The sequence below is a fragment of the Paralichthys olivaceus genome, chromosome 12, assembly GCF_024713975.1.
Source record: "Paralichthys olivaceus isolate ysfri-2021 chromosome 12, ASM2471397v2, whole genome shotgun sequence".
Taxonomy (NCBI): Eukaryota; Metazoa; Chordata; class Actinopteri; order Pleuronectiformes; family Paralichthyidae; genus Paralichthys; species Paralichthys olivaceus.
In genome coordinates, this window is record NC_091104.1 from 17720957 (window position 1) to 17742509 (window position 21553).

The 21553-nt window shown below is 42.5% G+C and overlaps 1 protein-coding gene across 7 annotated transcripts in view; it reads right to left on the reverse strand.

Moving 5' to 3' along the window:
• Positions 1 to 21553, reverse strand: part of LOC109627887 (AT-rich interactive domain-containing protein 1B-like) — a 204397-nt gene that overhangs the window by 24128 nt on the left and 158716 nt on the right. For 5 of the 7 annotated variants that reach the window (XM_069536161.1, XM_069536160.1, XM_069536157.1 and 2 more), the window contains 4 exons: positions 17222 to 17308; positions 13919 to 14098; positions 4410 to 4731; positions 3208 to 3369 (listed from right to left, as the gene is read on the reverse strand). In XM_069536161.1, the coding sequence (XP_069392262.1) occupies positions 3208 to 3369; positions 4410 to 4731; positions 13919 to 14098; positions 17222 to 17308 (751 nt within the window). The remainder of the gene's footprint in view (positions 1 to 3207; positions 3370 to 4409; positions 4732 to 13918; positions 14099 to 17221; positions 17309 to 21553) is intronic. The other 2 variants (XM_069536159.1, XM_069536158.1) reach the window with 1 other exon arrangement.

Sequence of the window (21553 nt, forward strand, 5' to 3'; positions counted from 1 at the left end):
AACTCCTGACTCAACTCAGCACACAGACAAACATGCACAGACAGAGGGGAGACCAGAATAAGTCCTCCACAAAAAAATAAAAGGACAGCTTTTAACATATTAAATCCAGAGAAAAGCTACTCTTCTCCCTCCCCTCCTTCTCAAACATCAAACAGCTCAGGATGGATGGAGGAGAAGCCATTTATTTTGCCCATCTAATGAAAGCAGAGCGCTCCGCAGCACTGCCAAGACTGCGAGCGACAAAGCGCCACAGGCAGCATCCTCCGTTCTTGACATTCAAGCGCTGCTCTTATTTATTTAGCAAATTTACTTACTAAGGAGGTCAGAAATGAATTATTTGGCAAGGATTTGCCTGGGAGCACTCTCCTCTCCTCTCTTCTTCCCTCTTCCAACATTTTTCTCTCTTCAATTTCCCTTTGATTTACGGCTCTTTTTTTTTCTTTCTCTGAGCTTTGCTCTTCTTCCACTAAGTGCTTATTTTTTCGACAGCGCCCGTTCCTATAGCTCCAGGAACTTTTTGTAGAGTGTCGCCGGCAGCGCTGGAAAGTCATTTGAAAAGCCAATTCTGTCCTCAGAAGCTGCTGCCAAGAAAAGCTTATACCTTTTAATACTTTCTGTTCTCTCCTCTTTTCCAAAAATTCCCCAACATCAATCCCCAAGCCCGTAATATTTTCTTCCACACCTTTCTCCCAAACAAACTCGTACCTCCTCCACACTGACAGGCCTGACATTGTGCGTGTTATTCGAACATAACATGTCAAAATTCATACGCTGCAGCTTTTCATCCTGGCAACTGGCAGCCTATAGTGCCCCCAACATGTCAACAAGCTGACATGAAGCTGATTAACCTCATTTTCAGATTGACCAGAATCTATATTTAAAATGAGGTAAAAGTGCACAAACAAATAACATATACATGCTTTATTTTTTATTTGTTATTTGTAAGTAGAACAGCAGAAGAAGCATCAATTCCTAGATTTCAAAAATGATCCCTCTGCTTTGACTTTAAGTAGAGCGACTGGATTCTTTTCTCTGTTTCCAAAACTCTGAAGGTCAACATTGTTTCCCCTCAACAACCAATCAAACTGAGTAACCGATAAAAGCGGGACATTAGTTTCTGATTTCAGTCGGTTGGCCGGAGGAGAAACTCTGAGAGAGCTTGAGGGGAAAAAACCCTCACGCCTCACTTTATGAAGATTTAATCACAACCCTCGCCTGCAGCCATGGGATACGAGAAGTGGCCCTCCTCTGTTCATTTGGCATTCTTTTCACTCAGGGTAATGAAGCCGAAGTGTGTCTACGAGTGTGTGAGGGTGTGTGTGAGTCAGGGGAGGATGGATATGGGGGATTAGAGGTGGAAATTTAGAGGGATTATTGGTGGGGAAAGAAGAGAAAGGGGAGGTGTTGAAGAAAAAAGAGGGAGAGAAGGAGCGAGCAGCCTGCTAGCCACTGATTTAGAAGGTCGTGAGTGGGCGGCCGAGGCAGTTCACACAGGGTTGATGCATCAAAGGGCAAAAACTAGACATGTGCTACGACTAACTACTTGTTTCGCAGACAGAGAGGAACTAGGTCTGAATGTTTCAGAATGTTGCGCTGAGATCTGGAGAGCAAACGGGGTACTGGAGCCTTTAACTGCAGGTTTTTCGTAGGCCAATTTTCTCCTGATCTCCCTCAGATGTTCTAAAGTGGGATCTGAGGAAGAAAAACATAACAAGGCTGTGCTGGAGACAGCGGAGAACAAAAAGCAAATTGGGAGGAAGAAAGACAGAGGGAGATAAAACAGTCTGGGTAGGATAACAGAGCTGCACAGAGACGGAGAGGGCGATACAGTTGGGAGAGTTGGTAAAAAAGAGTGAAACAGGTGGGAGGAGAGAGAACAGAAGCAGAAGGGAAAGGGATGAAAGAGGTAATATGAGCGACAGCAGACAAGAATAACAGTGAGGGTGAGACAAGCAGCAAAGAAACTAGAGTTTTCTGCAAAAGTGTTCATTGTAACAAAACATTTTGGCTTTTTTTCTGTTTAAACTAGTAAAAATACTCGCTGCCAAAACTCCTATTTGTAAAAGCTATTATCAATAAAAAAAAAAAATGCTGAATAAAGAAACAGATAGAAATTTGGTTCAGATTAGTGACAACAAATATTGTCAGCCAGCTGGCAGACTTTTTTTTTTTTAGTCATATATTAGTCTTCTGAATATCCAGCGTCTGCTAGTTTTTCCTCCAGCACAATGTTAAACGACGAACTGAACTGGCTTGCTTTTATTAAATTCTACACCTAATCTCATTGGCAAGCACCTTCACGTTCACCTTGTAACAATTTATTCAACCGCTTGGTGTGTCGAGTTGTCCACTAAGAGGGAGTTAACCCCACCCCCCGTGTGGATCGACTTTCCCCACCACTTCACTCTACACCTAACTCAACCCAAAAATAAGTAAACAAACAAACCTCCTAATGGCTCATATTAACAGCAACACTGAAGAGAGAAAAACAAGAGAGACTTCCAGTAGAAAATACAAAATAACAAGCTGCTTGGTCTTTATGAAACTTATGACTGCCTGATCCCAAAAACAGCAAAGACAAGGAACCCACAGACACTTTCACGGCAAATAGTGAATCAAAATGGATCGCTGTAAAGATGGAGAAATAGATGAAGATACAAAAATACACATTTTAGAGAAATTCATAAACAAACAGAGAACGTCTCCTCCTCCTCCAGCAGCAGCACAGAGAGAGTGACACCTCTCTGGTGTCTTGGTGACTGTGAGCAGAGACTGACAGGGGATCTGATTGGTCCCAGCAGTGAGGATCGTGTCGTGCCACTTCTTATTGACAGCGCAGCCATCTCTTAATAGCACTGCCGCCCCCCCCAGATACACGTTAATTAATCACATATACTGTCAGCCCCCCCTCGAAAAATGTAGACACAAAGCACACAATATAGTGTATGTGCTCCTTTGTGGTTGCTATTACAGTGACTAACACATGCCGAAGATGATAATGACTACAGTGATGATGATGAAGGTGAAGATGGCAATTACGACGACAACAGCGATGACTCCTCTTGTTTTGCTCGCAGAGGGGAGCGGGTGAGAAATATCATGATCACTTTCAGTTCTATTGAGCTTGAAGCATTCACACAAACACGTTCACTTATAGACAGTTTGTGTTTAAGATACTAACATGCATCATGAGGGTGGCAGACCTACCTATGGTGCTGTGAGTGTGAGGATGGCAGGATGCATGGGTGATGAGATCTGAGTGGAGGTGAAGGTTGTGGACGGGTGGAGTCAGGGTGGGGTACAGGCCAGTGGTTGGAGGTGGGTGGGGTCGGCTGCATCTGTGCTGGGGACCTTACATACGAAGGTCGCCTTCAGCCATCAACAAGATCCCCCCCCATGATAAAAAGAGAAACTTCATCTGAAACATCATCACTCGCTCACAGTCTGACTCATGCATCATCAGAAATGAACATTGACACATGTTAATGTGCTACCTCAGCCTGCTCCCACCATGCATCATCAGCCAAAACCGCACACTGATTGGAGGAAGCGCAGAAACCCACCCTCCCCCTCTGAAGGCGACCATGTTTCATCAAGTTCCCCCCGGTGGGGTTCAGCGAAAGTTTACTGCCCACACAATCCCACAACAGCCCCGGCCTCTAACGCTACAAAGACTCATATATTCAAAGCTCCAACCCTGATGGAAAAATAATATCTCTAACTCATATACCTTTATAGCATCAAAGTGCTCTGTATTTGTGTTGAGGTGCTTGGTGTCACCTCCATCTCTGGTGTGTTCACTGTTAAACCTTTGGTTAGCTTTTTCTTCTTTTTTATGTTTTGACAGTATTCAACCCATACAGTCTACTCACAAGCCAATATCTCTCTTCCTGCAACAAACGACACTTGGTGTATAGTGCCAGCTATCAAAATGTCAGGCACTTTATGAGATGTGTGAAAATAGGGATAGTTCTGCAAATGGCTCATAGAAGTGTGGAACCCCTGAGAACCAACTCATGCCTGCACATCTAAAAAGAAGAACTCTGTGGCAAAGAAACTCTCTGTAGTGCTTTTGAGTGCACGTCCTCAGAGACGACCTGCAGCATGGCAGGAGTAAGTGATATAAGAAAGAGATGCTTGCTGTCCCCTAATTTTAGCCTACCACTATTTCCAGGTGAAGTAAAATAAAAGCCTCAGTCCCACAAAGAATTTAGGCCATCTCTATTGGAGTGGCACCGTTACCCAGTTCTTCATTCAAGATCACTTTTAGGACTGATTAGGTGCAGGAACACACAACTAAAAAGTCATATAAAACAATTTAAGAAATTATATTTAAACAATAGCTAGTCAGTTAAAATACAATATTTCTTTCATGAATCCGACCTCCTGAGTCCTTGCTGTGCTATTACCTGTTGTGTGTTGAGTTGGCAGATCCCAGCACCACAGCGGCTCCTGCCTCCTGAACCTTGCGGTTAGAGCTACCCAAAGATGGAGGACCCATCCCTGGCCCAGCTGGCTGAGGCATGCTGGGAGAGCTGGGAGCCATTGGCGGATAAACTCTATTCTGGTTGCCCGGGCCATGGCTACGTCCTACAGGTATGGGCTGGCCGGGACCCTGGCCGTGCATAGGGCTGGTAGCATTCATTCCCAGGCTGTTGGCCATGCCGGGGCCGGGGCCACTGTAGCTGGCACTGGCCGTCCCGCTGTAGTTAGAGGGACGGGGGTAGTTACCTGGAAAAAGACAACAAACGAATAAGCTGACAAATACTTAAAATCATTGAAAATGGCAGTATATCATATGCAATGGCAGTGTAAAGGTAAAACATTGGTTGTCACTTGAAACATTTTACTTCCCACATGAATTTGATTGATTGCTTGCAAGAATGACACAAAATGGCTGCTGTGAAATAGTGTAGTTGCAGATTGGTGCCATGAATCATTTCATTTGAGTGAAATGGAGTGTTTATCAAGTGTGTATCAGCGGATACACTTATACCTACAACAGTGACACATACAACAATTTCATCCATCAAGAAAATAATGCTCTGACAGGTGAGGAATGAGGAATGCAAAGTGCTGAAGTAAATTCTGATTCACCACCTATACAACCTCCAGCGGACGCAGGAAGAAAAACTATATGGGCTGTGATCTGGTGACATTGCAGATTGCTGGATGGCCCTGGGAACAATTGCCAAGCTTAAGGCCGACTTTGTGAAACACTTGAGAGGAGCTCTAATCTACAGTAAATGCTTTCTTGCTGCCCCGGAGTGCCACCAGGCCCCGGTGCCAGGAGCTTTCCTAAGGCACACTTAAACCCCTTCATTTTGGCTCCAAAAGCCTGGCTCGCCTCCAACACCAACTGTAATAAGAGCTGAGAGAGAATCACCATGCTATCAAAAACAACATGTACACTGAAACCCACCTACTGTACATGTAAGTGCACCACACATTCACACGCAGAGCACATCGCATTGTATCGCCTCTGCAGGCACTGGGCCTTTTCAACTGTGATATTCCCTCCCTGGGACAAATCCCCTGCAAAATAGAAATGGAAAATGTGGCATCCTCCATTGTAAAGAGGGCTATTTATTTTGATTTGATTAAGGGTGCTTTAGTTGGGCCTCACTGCTTAATCCTCTGAGAATATGTCTGGAAAAGGGGATCAAGTCCCTTTAAAACCTGAAGGCTTTTCCGCACGCTGAAACGAGGGAAAGTTGAATGACAATATTCCACACTGGGTGGGGGTGGGATGGTGTGAGGGGGGGACTCCGAAAATGGAAATCGCTTCTCAGTGTCCTCGAGCTGCTTCGGTGAAGACACTTTCCACATGACATAGTAAGCCCACGAGTCCGACAGAGGGAGAGAGCAGGAGGAAGCGGCTGAGGGCGGGGCAGAAAGAAGAGAGTAAGACAGGCAGACAGAAGAATGGGAGGGGGGAACAAACTCCTGCCCCTCAACCCCCGAGATAGGATTTATATTGAATCAAAAATAAAAGTCTTTCCCATAAAAGTCAGCAGCTCCGGTTGAATTTGTCCAGAAATTGTGATGAAATCTACTGTGGGAGATGGGAAGAGAAGAAGCGGATTATTTCTGGGCAGGCTTTGGTGAGGCGGTGAGCTGAGTAAGGCTGACACCTGTCAAGGGTTTTGGGGCTATAATAGGGAAGCGTTCAGGAAGAAAGGGTGTCTGCTAACGAACACAGGAGGATACGTATTGTGCACAATTGTGTGTGTGCGTCCATCTGCTTGTCTGAGTAAATGCATAAATATTACGTCAGAGACCTCGCAACCAGTGAAAGATACATTTCCATGTTTCTTACAGTGTACAACGCTGTGGAAAATCCAGGGAGCGGTGGCCATTCCTCTTGCGCTGCATGGACAGTTTGCTGCAGATGAACGAGGCCCCACTCAGTGACCTCTCTCAACCCTCTTTGGACAGCTGTTGAGCCCCCATGTCATGGCTGCCTGCCAAACATTCTCTGTGGCCTGGGTGGACACTTTGTGATTTTTGGCTCTTGTGGCAGACTGGGGCTCCAGCACACCTCCCTGGGAGTTGTTTATATCACACAGTCCCATTTGGACAGTCTGCATTTTTCCCCCTGTCTTCAGCAGACCGGCCAAAAGTTCCAACAAGTGGGAGTGAGAGTCTGGAAGTTTTCATGAGACTGGTTTCTACTTTACTGGGGGAGCAGATGAGAAGCCAAATCCTACAGAATATTGTTTAGAAAAGTGTCATTAAGTAACGCAGCACTGAGAGAACTTATCAGTGAGGATGCTCTACCATTCAAAATGTTCTAGTTGTGGGCTGCATTTGCCTTGGCTGACAAAGGAAAGACAGAGTAGCTGTGGGACTGGGTTAATGCTAAGCTTTCCTGTGAGAGTCCCGCTCTGTCCTGACAAGAATGATTCACTTCCTGAAGGATTGGTGCTGCGGCAGAGCACTTCTTCAAGGACAGATAGCGCACTAACCCGCTTTTTAAAATGACTGACAGATCCACGCCGAAATTAAATGTGTCATTCATGGTTTCTAAAGCTGTGAAAGTGCCATTCAGATTACATTAGACCCTGGATCACTGCAGAGGTCAAAGACAAAATGCAGATAACTATAAGATAAGATAAAATAGCATATATTAAATTATACTAAAGGTGCGGATACAGGCCTCTTATTGACAGAATCCATTGCATAGGTGGTGGTGGCATCAACTCAACTTTTATTAATTCCGGATTAATTTTCTCTCTATTGTGTTAACTCTGAAAAAAAACATAGTGTAAGTGCTAAGAAATAACACACCCTGGCATTCAAACAGGCCACTTATGTTATCATTAACATACAGCAGGCCTATATATGCATAGAAGTGTGTCGTCAACTGCACTCACTTCTGTGAACGCTTCTCATCCTTCTCTGGAAACCAATCAAAAGGAAAGGAGGACAAGGAGGATGTCATTTCTTATTTGTCCCATCTTCGCGTCCTTGTGGGTCAGTCTTGGTTTCCTGCCTGATTTTCTGCCTTTGGGTAGTCTTGGTGGTATTTATAGAGGGGAGGAGAAGGAGAACTCATGGTGCTTCGCTCACAATTTCACGGAAATTCCCGGCACGGTCACGCATTTGGCAACACTATATATCGTACGCCAGGTTTAATCCCTGCATTCCCGCGGGAGAGCTGGAGTGTGACCGAGCAGATTACCGTCTACTGCTTCCTCAGCAGAGTGGACCGTCCAATGCTAACAGCCGAGGCAGTCATTTTACCGGCTACGGTGGAGTAAGGTATAAGGGTGCAGCAACGCAGCCTCCGGATCTGTGAACTCCATCAATAAGGAGTGGAACGCAGATTACATGGCTGCATGCTTGAGCTCCCAAGGACAGGAGCACGGGCAGGCTGTCCATGTCCGCATGCGTCCCAACACAAATAAAAGAAATGAATAACAGCATTTTTTCTCTTTTACTTTTTCTGTGGATGTGGTAGGGGCTGGGGGAAGATGGTAGGAGTGTAGTGTATCAACAAGGAGAAGACAACCTGTTACTTCTGCTCCACAATAGAGGTTTCACAGACAGGTTTACTATCAAAACCACTAGTTGACACTGTATCATTGTAGACAAGTCATTCATCTTTGGGTTTGGCACAGTGTAGTATTGTACAGCAAATAAGCAGCAGGGGGGGCTGTTGATAATGACAAGCCATAGTTGTCATGCGTGACTTTAACACTGCAGTGTGGGTGTTAAAATAGCAGACATGCCACAAGAGCGGGAAAGAAACGAACAGATTCAGATGCTCGACTAAAGTGTGGAAATACTTAACCGGAGAATATAAAACCGTCAGTAAGTGCAAAAACAATACCAGCACTATGCATTACCATCTAAAGCTACACCTGCTTCCGGCTAACGCTAGCAGCAGGAAAGTTAGCGGAGAGAAGCGACAACAGAGAGGCCAAGAAAGGCAGACGACAATCTAGAGATTTCTTTAAATGTCCTATCACTGAACACCAAGCATCACCTCTCTCACACACATTGACAAGTGTCAGAAAAATATGTCTCCCACGATTAATCGACTAGTTAATTACTTATTGGGAAAAATTGACAACTACTAAAACGCAGTAGTCGTAAATGCCCTACTTCACATTTTCACTATTCCGGTTTGCAGTACTCTCATCCAATCCAGCGTGTGTCTTATGACTGCATACTATGTAGCACTGTGTACTATGGTTTGAGTGCTTTATTAAGTTGCATACTTATATGTTCTGTTTTCGCATATTTGTATGTCTTGTTCTGTCTACTTATATTTTTAAACTGGGTATCAGAGAGAAACAGCATTTCAATCCGTCTATGTCCTGTACATATGGCAGAATTGACAATAAAGTTGACTTTGATTACATAATTGATTTAATGTCAGGAGTTAACCATGGCTGCTTTAAGACTCTATTGCCTCAATTTTTTCCTTCTAACAGAACTTCACGTGTTATACAATAATATCAAGTTAAATATAATTTTACTTAATTTAGAATTTTGGAATCAAGTCTGTCGGTAATGTCACTAAAGTTCCTTTGGCTTTGTACAGTTCTAAATCCCAGTAAAATTCTGCTGTATACATGACTTACTGGGAGAGTTTTTTTCTGCATCTCTGCTTGCCTGAGGCCTCCACATCCTCTCTCAGCCACCTCAGCACCTTCCCCGGCAGGGCGTCTGAGCCTAGGCAGAGTCAGGCTGTGCCTTGGGGGCTGCCGAGCTCCACACACTGTCAATGTCCAACAAAAAACTCCACTCCCTCCCTCCTCCCCCCAGACGCTGGCTCTCTAGTCTTGTTTTTTTTTTTCTGGCCCGAATTACACGTCGGCTGCGGCAAGGCACCAAGTCCTGAAAGTGCTGTCTGAAGCATGGTCATTACCAGCGGAGTGCTTAACCCCTCTGGGGGACTGTGCGATGGGTGGGAGAGAGAGCAGAGCAGAGACAGACTCTAAATCTCTTTCCTGTAATGGCATGATATCCTTCTCCTCCTCCGTCTGTCTTGCGTCCACTGCTTTCAACACGCTGGCTCCGTATCACGCTCATTCAGTGCATGTCTTGAAAACAGCTGTTGGAGTCCTGAGGACGGGCTTGATATCAACACACTGTACAAGATCAGTTTTACTTAAGATAAACTGGGCTTTCAAAGCACAGCCATAAACATTTAGCAGCTTAAATATTCGGGGGGAAATACTAGGAAGTCCTATCACTGAAAGAGCTCTTATTCAGACAGTGGAGAAACATCAGAAGCGAAAAATGTTGGCACAGTTCAAGTGTGCATTAATCAAAAAATAAATAAATAAAAAAAAACTTTGGCTACAGTCGGAAGCAGTCTTATCTATTCCAAGGTCTATGGAAATAACTACAACATATTTCAGTATTGTTTTGAGAAGCACCATATCCTGCTGCAGTCTCATGTGTCACGATAACTGTTGAATAGAGGCTAATGTGGCCCTGATAAAAGAGTAAAGAGCTGCTGCATCAGACAGTTTTATTTGTTCTTACTCACACACGCACGCACACACACACACACACACACACACACGTGTGAGGCCCGAGACACTGCCAAGGAAAACAGAGAGCCTGAGTTCAGGAACTTGGAGCGAGTTTCCGTGTTGGCTAATGTGGCTTATTTGTTAGTGTGCTAAGAAGAGGGAAGGCGAGCAGATGGAGCTGTCATTAAGAACAATGACCAGCAGCAGTCTGTCCTGTTCAGCCCGAAAACAGGCTTCTGACAGGCGCTTGAAGAACTGGGGCCCCAGATCTGACCTGTAGTCCATATGAATGGTTTCCAGTACTGAAAACTAGGTTGATGATGTACAGCACTGTTTTCATATTTCGGAATGTGAGTGTGTAATAAAAAATATCGGTCTAGAAAAATTCGGTTTAAAAGTGTAATGCAGTGTTGTAAATCATGTGCAAACACACATTCCGGGTAGAAAATGCATAGTATTATTGGTGTGGTGTGCTGCATTTGGCATCTAATAAGCCTTTAAACTCATGAATGGATTTCTAAAAATGTACTGCCTTAATTGTATTGCATGTTCTGTCTATGAATACAACTCATTGTGTTGTTTTCAGACTCTTTTTTGTCTAAATGTCCACTAAAGGTTAAAATAGGATTGGGTTGAGTTATATTAGAGATGAATATGAGTGTTGTCAATGGGAGATGACAGAGGGAAAAGAGAAATCCATGCAACCACACAGTTTATATACTCCCTGTGCTGTTGTCCAAATATCTACATGTAGGACAAATGCAGGTAAGTTGCATATGTATAAAACTTGAATGAGATTATACATACATAACTTATATGTATTGTATATGTACTATATATGTGTGTGATGAGAAGACAGCAGGCCTGAGCTGTTCTTTCTGTTTCCGATGGGAACATCCTTCCTGTCATCAGAGCGGGATTTCACGCTCATCTGCCTTCAGAGCCACTTCCAGGCTCGTCCCCCTCGCTGTCACTCCCTGCTTACTTTATTCCTCCTTTTTTTCCCTCAGCTTACTGGGCTGTCAGCCCAGCCAAAGTCACATTAAGAGATAAGAGTGGGCGGAGAAGGGAGACCAAATACCAAATGCATTAGGGCTATTAATCAACATTAATGAATGCGAGGGAGAGGCTGCATTTTTGGGAAAGCTCACGCATGGTTGGGCGTATTTATCAAGGTGACACATTAAAACACACATTTACCAAAAAATACCATAATGTTTCATCTGGTGTGTTGCCAATGGCAGGAAAACGAAGTACAACAGCAGATGTCAATGTTTATTGGATGGCCTGGAGAAAACGTTGGAGAAAAACAAGTGAGCAAAGACTGCTCAATTATAGAGAACGATCCAAACTTTTTTTCTCCTCCAAATTTCCTGAAATCTGTGACTTGTTTTTCCAAGGTATTTTTTCATTGAGTATCAACTACACAAGAGTTTAAAATAGTTAACAATATCTGGAACAACTATAGTGACTGTTTGAATGAGCAGAGAGGTTTGCTGGGCTGAAAATCTAGAAGAATACCTGGATATATTCTGTTATTTAGATGCATATGTGGAAATGTGATTCAATATATTTTATACTCTTGATGATTCTTTTGTTGTTAAGTTTTATAGTTTTTGTAATAGATTGAAGCCTCATTTTTGCATGTTGTGTGTCTATGAGATAACATGTGAATCTTGTTCTTCTCATTAGAGGTCTGCCTTAAACAGAGCTGGACCCAAGCTTGAAACAGATCCATCTTAAATCTTAAACCTTGGACCCAGACCCTCTCAAAACCAAACTGGCACTGACTCCACCACTGATTTTGTTACTGCTATTAACAAGCTAACTCTGTGTTTTAAATAATGTAACAGCCTTATCCCCTGTGCCTGGTGCCCATGATGGATCTAATGCATCCTCCGTACCTAAAGAGTTGATGAAATACATCCAGCTTTTCTGTTATTCCTCTTTTGCTGATTGAAATAGTGTGACTAATCCTCCACTCACCATTTCATCTTAAAAGTCCACTTGCTGTCACAGTGACAGATGACCAATGCGTCAAATGCGACCTGTTTAGAATCTGTTGAGTTTTGTTTCATCTTGCATTGTAAAGATGACTTCCATGGTTTGTCCTGGATTTAAGATTAGGGGAAATGGGCGACTGCTTTTATATCCTTCTACAAACAGTACACTGACTATAAGTAAGTCTTCATGTATTTGAAGGAACTTCAAATTATCCACAACTAAACTAATAAGACTTTAAAAAGACTGGCCCCTTTTCTGAGATGCTAATATTAAGAGATTGAGCTCATTTACAGGACTGGACATTATCATCATTCAGTGGATAACCTGAAAAAGTGTCAGTCTCCCTTGTGAGTCTGGAGCCAACTCATAATCAAATCATGAGGGGAATCAAGAGGTCTTTCCAGGGTTCAAGTGTCTCATAAATATTCTGAGTTACACCCTTAGACGCCCGTTTTTTGATGCCTGCTGTGAGACCCAGTGACCCACCATACGGGATGAGGGACGACGATATCTGTGTGTGTGTATGTGTCGTAGAAAGAGTGACAGACTGAGAGACAGATACAGAAGTTGGATATGTCTTTTAAAATGAGTCTTTTGTATTCCTCATTAACAAAATCTCTTTGAAACCAGTGACACTGTTGTGTCAAGGCCTGATGTGACTGTGGAATGGGGGCCAACATTTGTTAAAAAAGACAAATGTGTCTTTCCCATCCGATGTCAAACTTCTCTATAACACCCAGTTATTAGTTTATATGATTAATAATTAATATGAAAACATGAAAGCAGCCATAGATTGTGGGAAATCAAATTCAATCATTTTTGGTTTTGAATGTTTTTTCTCGGCATGGAAGTTAAATTCTCTATTTTGACAAAATTGTGACAGGAGTTATTTTATGTTTTATGCTCCAAGGACTCAGTTATTTAAGTATCAAGATAATGAAACATGACAAATTTGAGGTGGATGGATTTTGATCAGATTACAAAAGTGGAAATCTAGATCAGGTCTTGTGTCTTTAGGAGAATGTTGAATCAGATGCTTTAAGCTCGAGGTTCCCAAACTTTTCAGCCCTGAGCCCCAAAATAAAGGTGCAAGAGACATGCGAGCCCCATTATCCCCAGAGTTGGTTGAAGCATTCAAAGGTTATAGTTCCCCTAATTCCCCTACATGCACATGTCTGACTGCTTGCTGTGTGGGGCTGTTGCTCGTCTTTCAGAATTACTTTTGGGGCCAACGAAAAGCCAAAGGAACGAAGACATTTATTATTTTAAACTACAAATTTTCATTTTGCAACAATTCTGGATATTTCTAAATGCTTTTGAATTTTTTTCATTTGTGGAAATCATGTTGCTCTGAGCTAACCTTTCAGCAAGCACAATACAAAGCATCTTTTTAGTGTGTAAATTTCAACCTTAGTGAACTTCGACAAGCACATCATTGGATCCACGTGGCCACAGAGTTCAATGTGGCAGCACCTATTGTAGCTTATTAGAAGCATCAAACAACCCTGTATTAACTAGTTTGAAAAAGAGGAATGTTTTGCAGCCCGTTATGGACAGAAGTCAATGGTACAAATATATTTTTCAATTCAACAGCAGATGTATTGTCTCTTGCCTTAGTATTTAATATTTCAGCTCATAGAACTATCATGAACTATCATGTACCTGTCTTATTGGCACTAAACTTGCCAGTGCAGCAGCAGAGTAGAATACTCCCTGCATCACCGGGTAACATTTTCTTGTGCCCAGACCGTTAACATGAGGAAATAGTGCCACTGGCCTACCAGAGATGTACAGGTGACCTTGGTGCTTAAGCTTTTTGATTAATCAATCTGCCAGGCTTCTCAAAAGGTTTAGAAAGTTAGAAAGGCCAATCACAACAAGTTACAATGTGTAAAAGCTCATTTAGGCACAAAGGCTCTAACCTTGATGTCCATACTGTGATCCTTGAGGTCCGTAATGGCCTGTGGGGCCGCTCTGGGAGTAGGGAACCATTCCAGGATACAATGGGCCCCCAGGTGAAGGGTGCGGGGACATAGAGGGTCCAGACTGAGGCGAAGCAAACTGGGAGCCGGCCTGGTTCCTCTGCATGTTGGACATGAATCCTGAAACACACAGATAAAGACAAAAGACAATGTCCACACTTAGCTAAAATCCAAGAGAGTGGTTCAGCAGTGAATGTAACTGCTCAGTGAAATGAAATGTTGATGGATGCGATGGATGTTTGATCATTCTGTGGCTCAACAGACCTGGATATCACATTTGGATATATATTTTATTTCCTACAGTAAAGAGACCCTTCCTTTTGCAAGATTTGATATATCTTCTTCGCTGGTTCTTGTTATTCAGAGATACAAACCCATGAGTAACATAGCATGGACCAGGTATTAGCATGTACAATGATAGTTGAGCACAATTAATCACACACAAAGAGATGTAGTGAGCTCTATCACTGGCAAAAGTACAGGTGTACATCTCCCCTGAAACGTGTATGTTGCTGCAAAAACCAAGTGCATGTGTGTGTCTTCCTGCTAATACCAAAGAATGTGTCTTCTTGATTTAAAAGCACACCTCGTCTCTCCACAGAATGTGCCTGTGGTTTGACCACGGCTACTATGTTATTCTGAGCTATTCAGTCAATAGATGTGTCAAAGCCTCTGAGGCCCAAACTTGCCTCCACCATTCAAATTGACATTTGGAGCCATCCTCGCTTGAGATTCGCCCTTTTAAGCTGCCCTGTTCGTTTTTTAAAATCCCACAGAAAGGTTCGCCCAGACCGCCACGAATACAGAGAGGTTGCCGGATGGCCATTGTATGACAACGGCTATGTATTAGATCCGATAGTTATCTTTGTTGAGTGAAAGTGTACAGACTCTTCAGTGAGTTTGGTGTTTAGGGAAACAACCGGTTTGGAAAGTACGAGTTAAGACGAGTGTAATTCCTCGATTTTGCTAAAAGGGCATGAGAAAATTTGAGGGGGGAGGAAGGAGTATTCACCATATGCTTGTGTGCACATAAATGCATACATGTACATATTTATGCTTCTTTGCGGGGGGCAGATAACAGAGCGGCAGAAATATAAATGCTCTAGGTGAGTGTGTCTGTGCATATGCATGTGTGTGTGTGTGGGAAAGAGACAGAGGCCAAGAAAGAAAGTGTGCGTGGGAGGGAAAGACAGTGCAACGGAGGGAAAGAGCGATTGGGGCCTGAAAGTGCTTAGGCTGCGAGTGTTGGGTTTAAGGAGCGAGGACATTATTGTAATGTTTTGCTTCCATTAGGGTAAGGGGATTCTGGGAGAGGAGGAGAAAAAAAATACACTGTGTAATACCACACTTTAAATTGCCTGGAAAATGGATGGGGAGAGGAACATTTTGCAGACAGTGCTAAAAGCAAATAACACATTCAAGGATTTCTCTCTCTCTCTGCTTCACTCCCTCTCCACACACTCGCACACACATAAACCTTTCTCTCTTTCTCAAACAGCGAATGAAGCTCTCAACTGGACGACAACAACAACAGGCAGCCGGCAAAGCACGCCTGAGAGAAAGTGGGGACAAAAAAGGGACATTCAGCGGATTTATGGAAATGAAGAGTGGAGCGAGGCTCTTAGGGAGGACGCCACTTGAGCAAAGTGGAACGTGTGTGTTCAGGAGGCGGGCGGGCGGGTGGGTGGGCGGTTGGGTGGGGGGGTTCTTAATCCAAGCTTGGAAAACAGCAAAAAAACAACAGCCAGCTCTGTTAACCAGCACTGTGCTTTCCTAGACCGGGCTGGGGAGGGCTGGAGGTTTACAGGCATTAGAGAGCAGCATTAAATCTCCAGCTTGATTTCATCATGTTGGGAAATAACCTTTTACAGCGCTTGGCTCTCCCTCTTTGTCTTCATCCGTCCACTCCCTCTGTCTCTGTCTGACTTAACTGCTCTTTGGTGGGTGATAGAGAGGGAGCATTGCACTCGTTCCATTAAAGTTACATACAAGTCCATCTGGGTTTTTTGTTTTTTTCGCCCTGTTGTGTAGATGCTGATTTTTTTATTTGCTTTAAATGAGAAATTCTGCTATTTTTAGTTGATGGTCGAGAAGTGGCCATAAGTGCTGTAAACAATTTCCCACATGTGAAACACATGTGGTTTGTGTGTTTGCATTCTAGCTTGAACAGAGTCCAGGATAACTTGACTTTGCCAAACGATAGTTTTCCTCCCAGTGATGAAGTATAAAACTCAGACCTTGTACATATGCGTGTTTGTTTGTGCACCTGCCCAGCCTAAAGTACAACCATCACTTGATCCTGTGTGTTTTTAAAAAGTTTAAATAGAAGAGCAATACAAAAAGTGTGACACGGGTGGTTTACTTGCTGAGGGAACTTGTTTTTTGGAACAGTAGATTCATACAAACAATGGGAAATCTTGCACAAAGCCAGTCAGGTCACATTGTTTACTCGTCTGTACCCATGTCTCTAATCTTCATGCAGGAATTTAAAGGAACAAAGTGTTTTGGACAAGTTTGATTTTGTATATATCCTTAAATAATCTGAATATGATGCAAAATCTGGAGAATATTTATGTTCCACACTAAAAGAGGCTACCGTGCATGCATTTCTGTTTATTTTTCTGTCTTTATTGAAGAGCGTGGTCTTTAATTTTGAGGGCAGCACTTATTGATTTCAGATTTTGTAATGCTCTCACTCAAAATCCTGCGCTCACACTCAAATATCTCCTGCTTGTGCTTACCTTTGCTCAAACTGTGGTTGCAATCAGATATTGTTTTGTTTGGATTGCAGATGGGAAAGTATGACGCGACTCTCAAAGTTAATGCACTCACTTTGGGGGCGGAAGAATTTCATGTGTCTATTCCTGGAATTCTATTGGTTGGGGAATTTTGACAGAATTGTTGCACAAATAAATCCAAGAGTGGAGAAAAGCAGATGTTTTATGCACGCGTACAGAAGCAGCGTGAGCTTGAGGAGAAGAGCTGAAGAAAATCTAACCGAACAACAACATTTGTGTAAGTGCACAATTTGAGCACAAGCAGAGCAAATCTAAGCACAAGGAGGGGCTATTTGAGTGAAAGCATTACAAAATCTAAACATAAAACCAGTAAGTCCTGCACTCAAATTGAAAGACCACATTCTTGAACGAACCACAATTTGCAAGGGGTCTTCTAAGACAACCACTAAATTTCAGTAAAATAAAGATCAAGGTCAAACACCAGTGTCTGTACATAAACACATACCTCTCTCCTGAGCCATGGGTGAGCGGGTGATTGGTGGGTGGGCTCCATCTGGTCCGTTTCCAGAGCTCTGCAGGGCCACAATGGAACCTGTAGAATAACATGGAATCACTACATGAGGACTCACACATCTACGTGGCACAGACACATTTCTGAGTTACAATGGTACAATACTGTCTTTGTAATAAAAGCTGTCACATTTAAAGAATTGGACTGGCTTATTTGCATGAAAGCGATCAATAGAAAATGGATTTATAATTGCTCCCTATCTGCCTTGCCTGAAAATTGAATGAAACTGCGGGAACTGTTGAAACAATTGAGCCTTGAGAGATCACTTTTGTCTCTGTCTGATTTACTTTCAATGGCACAAAAGTTACCTGCTTCAAAAAGTTTTCTGCTGTTTTGATTGAGAAAAAACAATGAGGAATCAGTATTTAGCAGAAGTCTGAGTTTGTGTTTCTTCTGTGTCAAGCGATAGGGTTAGAGGGTGGGAGACCAGACAGAGAACCCAGTGCAATCACTACACATGAAGTTGTTTGCGATCTGTTATTAACTAAATGACAAATGCACTTCCAGAGGACATGCTGTATCAAGTCATTGGAGCCTGTGCCACTTCTTTGTGTAAGCATTAAAACCAGAGCGATCCCCTATAGAGAACCACCCCCATTTGAGGATTATTGATTAGATGGTTGTGTGGGTCTTTGGGCTGTGCCTGTTCCATTGAAATCCAATAGCGAGTTGAGGGTCTGATTAGGACAATGGCAGACAGAGACTACGGTGGATTGATTTGGCCGAGAGGAAGGAGAGAGATGGCAAATTAACCTTTTATCTTCAAAATTCAGACATGGGACGGTGCACAGGGGGAGAGGAGGAGAAAAAGTGGTTTCTGTGGGTGAGATGGATGATTCAGTGCTTCCACATAATGTATGTGACATGCAACGTGACCGAACATGCAAGAAATGTTGAACTAACTGTGCATGCTCACTGATGACTGTCAGTACATATATTTTTTTCTATATTTATTTTATTTATTCATTTTCATTTTTCGTATATGATTTGCCGTTCTACAAATAGGAATATGTGCCAAAAGTAACGGTCGACTTAGGATGATTCGTTATGAAGTACAGCTGTAGTAACACAGTTTTGTTGCTACAGTGAATACAACTTCACTAATTCACAAACAAGGCAAACACTTCACATTATTCAATCATGCAGTAGAAAGTGGTGTTTCGAGGAGTGAGCCTGCATGTGTGTGTGTCTGTGATGTGTCACTCTATGATAGCAGTAATACATGACTGGGGGTGGCACACTCTCCACAGAAACAAACCCAATTAAGTCAACATAATTGCTTTGCATAAAACTGCATAAATAACATTTCCATCCACCCGGCCGCCTACACACGCACGCATGCACGCACACACACACACACACACACACACACACACACAAACCACTCTGCCAAGTATAAGTAATTGCACAAACAAGTGTAAATAAACACTCAAGCACACAACGGAACACATAAGAGCACAAAGGTGCAGTCTTTGTGCAGAAACATTCACACACACACACACATGCATGCACACAGCCTCACACATGAATAGATCCAGTGGCGCTGCTTCAAAGAGAGAATATTCGATTAGTTAGTCTGTCATGATGTGGTGGGGGGGAACAGGAAATGTTGAAGTGACTCTGAGGTATCTAAAAACATTGGCTCGTAAAAAAGTTACTCAGATTCTTTATGAAAGTAAAAGAAGCAATAACAAAGTGTGAAAATGTTCCATTTCGACTAAAGGTCCTCAATTAAAATGTATTAATACATGGCCAGTTGCAGGATCGTGCATCTTGAGTTTTATTGTGAAATATATCATATTTTTGGATTATTATGATTAACTATGCATTTAAATGTAATTTCAGCCACAAGGGGTCTCTCAATCAAAACAATAACAAAGTACCTAGTTTGATGTTTTCAAGCAGTGTGGGATCATATGAGTTGTTGTCTTCACCACCAAAATCTCCCAGACATGACTCAGGCACAAAAAAATATATTCACGGATGACCTTATGTATAAAAGTTTTATTCACGTCTTGCAGCAAGCGGCACGTTATGCAGCAAACAGCAATGCATAATTGATCCATTGCAAGTGAACAATAGGTGACTTGCTAACCAGGCTAGCCTTGTGTTATTCCTTCATCATGCGTTTGCCCTGGAAGTTATAGCTGAGACCTCAAAACCAAAATCATACCGTGACCTTTGGTAAATTTGTCTGGGTTTAAAAATTGTTGGAAACATTTTGGATGATGTAAATTCAGTCATCAATATATATATATATATATATATATATATATATATATATATATATATATATATATATAGGTTTAGGTGTTTTTTTTTTAACTGTTACATATTTTACGAAGTCAAAGCTGCAGAATGTTTTTTATCTAGTTGTGTTGGGAGTTTAATCTAGAACATATTGATGGTATATGTTTATCTCAATAAGTAACTGGTAACTATTGTCCAATAGCTGCCCAATAAACATGGTGGGAGAAAGATTGAATAAAATGAAAACACCTAACCCCTAACCCTAAGTAAAGAATGCCTCCCACAGACCCATGTTGAACTCGTGCTTTAATCACTTTCCACCACTGGTATGTCTGTACTGTATGTGTGCAGCCGTATGTAGGAAAATCCTGCCCCTTATGATCTACACTCTCATGTATGTGCACAGTGTATATATAAACACTCCATTGTGCTGTTTGTGTAGTATGAGCTGAGGTGTCTGACTGTTGAAGCCTGTAGCCTCTTGGAGAGGGTCATTGCCACATGTTGCCGTGGGGACAGATTTAGCTGCAGCGGGGGTTTAGATGGGTGGATGGGTAGTGAGAATGAAGCATGCTAGCAGGAGTTTACTGAACCCTCACACTATGAAAGTCAACCCCACCATAAAGGCTGGTCTGTGTGTGTGTGTGTGTGTGTGTGTGCAAGGATGCATACCAGGCACCAGCTATGCTGTCAGACTGTGTTTGTTTGGATGGCAGAATGGTGGTGACAGCAGCTTGTACTGTATGTGTGTGTATGTGAGCGAGTGCATGCAACTGTGAAAGTATAAATAGGGAACAGTGCCCCCTATGCTCCACTACTCTTTTCACAGAGCCATGTAAAATTTGAGATAAATGCAAAGACATAGGAGTGTGTGTTTGTGTGTGAGTGAGAGGGAGAGAGAGAGAGAGAAAAGACAAAAAAGGAGAGGAAAAAAGTTGTATAGTTGAGTCAGACAAGGCCTCATCCCTCCTTCCTTCTTTTTCTGCACTGAATGAGTGAAGCTTGGAGCACGTCGTAATAACTCCACCAACAATTACTTTTCCAAACAAAGCCTCTCCACTCCTCTCCTCTCGTTTTCCTCTCCTTATCATTTTTAACAAGGTGCCATTAAATAATTACATCCAAATAAAACAAACAGGCTCCACAGTGAGTCCTGGCACGTTTAATCTATACCATTAATAATTCATACACTGAATCTTTGACATGCAGTTCTTCTCCACAAGCTGCTGAGAGAGAGAGAGCGGGGAGAGAGGAAGGGAGTTAAATGTCAGAAGGACCTGACTGTATATCTTCGCCTGTCCAAAAAAACATAGTTCTGAATGAAAATGAAAAACAAATACATGGTATGGAAAAGCTTTGTATCCAGTTTGTCCTCCTTTACTCATGTGCATATGTCCCCAGTTTAATATTTGTGTTGATGCATTTTCTTGTGAAACTGCCCTCTGTAACTTAAGTGTGTGGGTTTTGTTTTTACAGTGTTTAAATATCTGTGATTATACTATGTTTTTTCCAGTTATAATTCTTTTGATTCTTTTTAACGGTGTGTGTTTTCATGTGTCTGTGCGTGTTCGGTGTTTAAATCTGTGTGTGTAATCCTTACAGTGTGAGTGTTCCCATAGGTGCTCTACAACACAATTAGCACATGTGGCAATCAGAGGCATTGGTAATAGCTTGGAGTCCCTATGCTGGCATCTTTATCCACTGTTTGCAATTCACACTTCCCAGAGTGCCCAGCTGAGCACGCACGTGTAAATATACACAAATACAAATACACACTAATGACAATGACACATCCACATGTACTCACTTAAGTACAATGGGAGCAGCTGTTCCAGAGCATGTAAAAAGCAAAGTGCTTTTATTTTTAACTCATTCAGTATTTTTTTTCTTGTGTTTTAATTGGAATACTTCCAGACTTACACCTGCTATTAAGACTGACAACATGCAGAGCACTGGAGATACCCAGATGCTAAATGTGAGGAAAGAAGAGAAAACGAGTGTGTTTTCCGTTTTTGC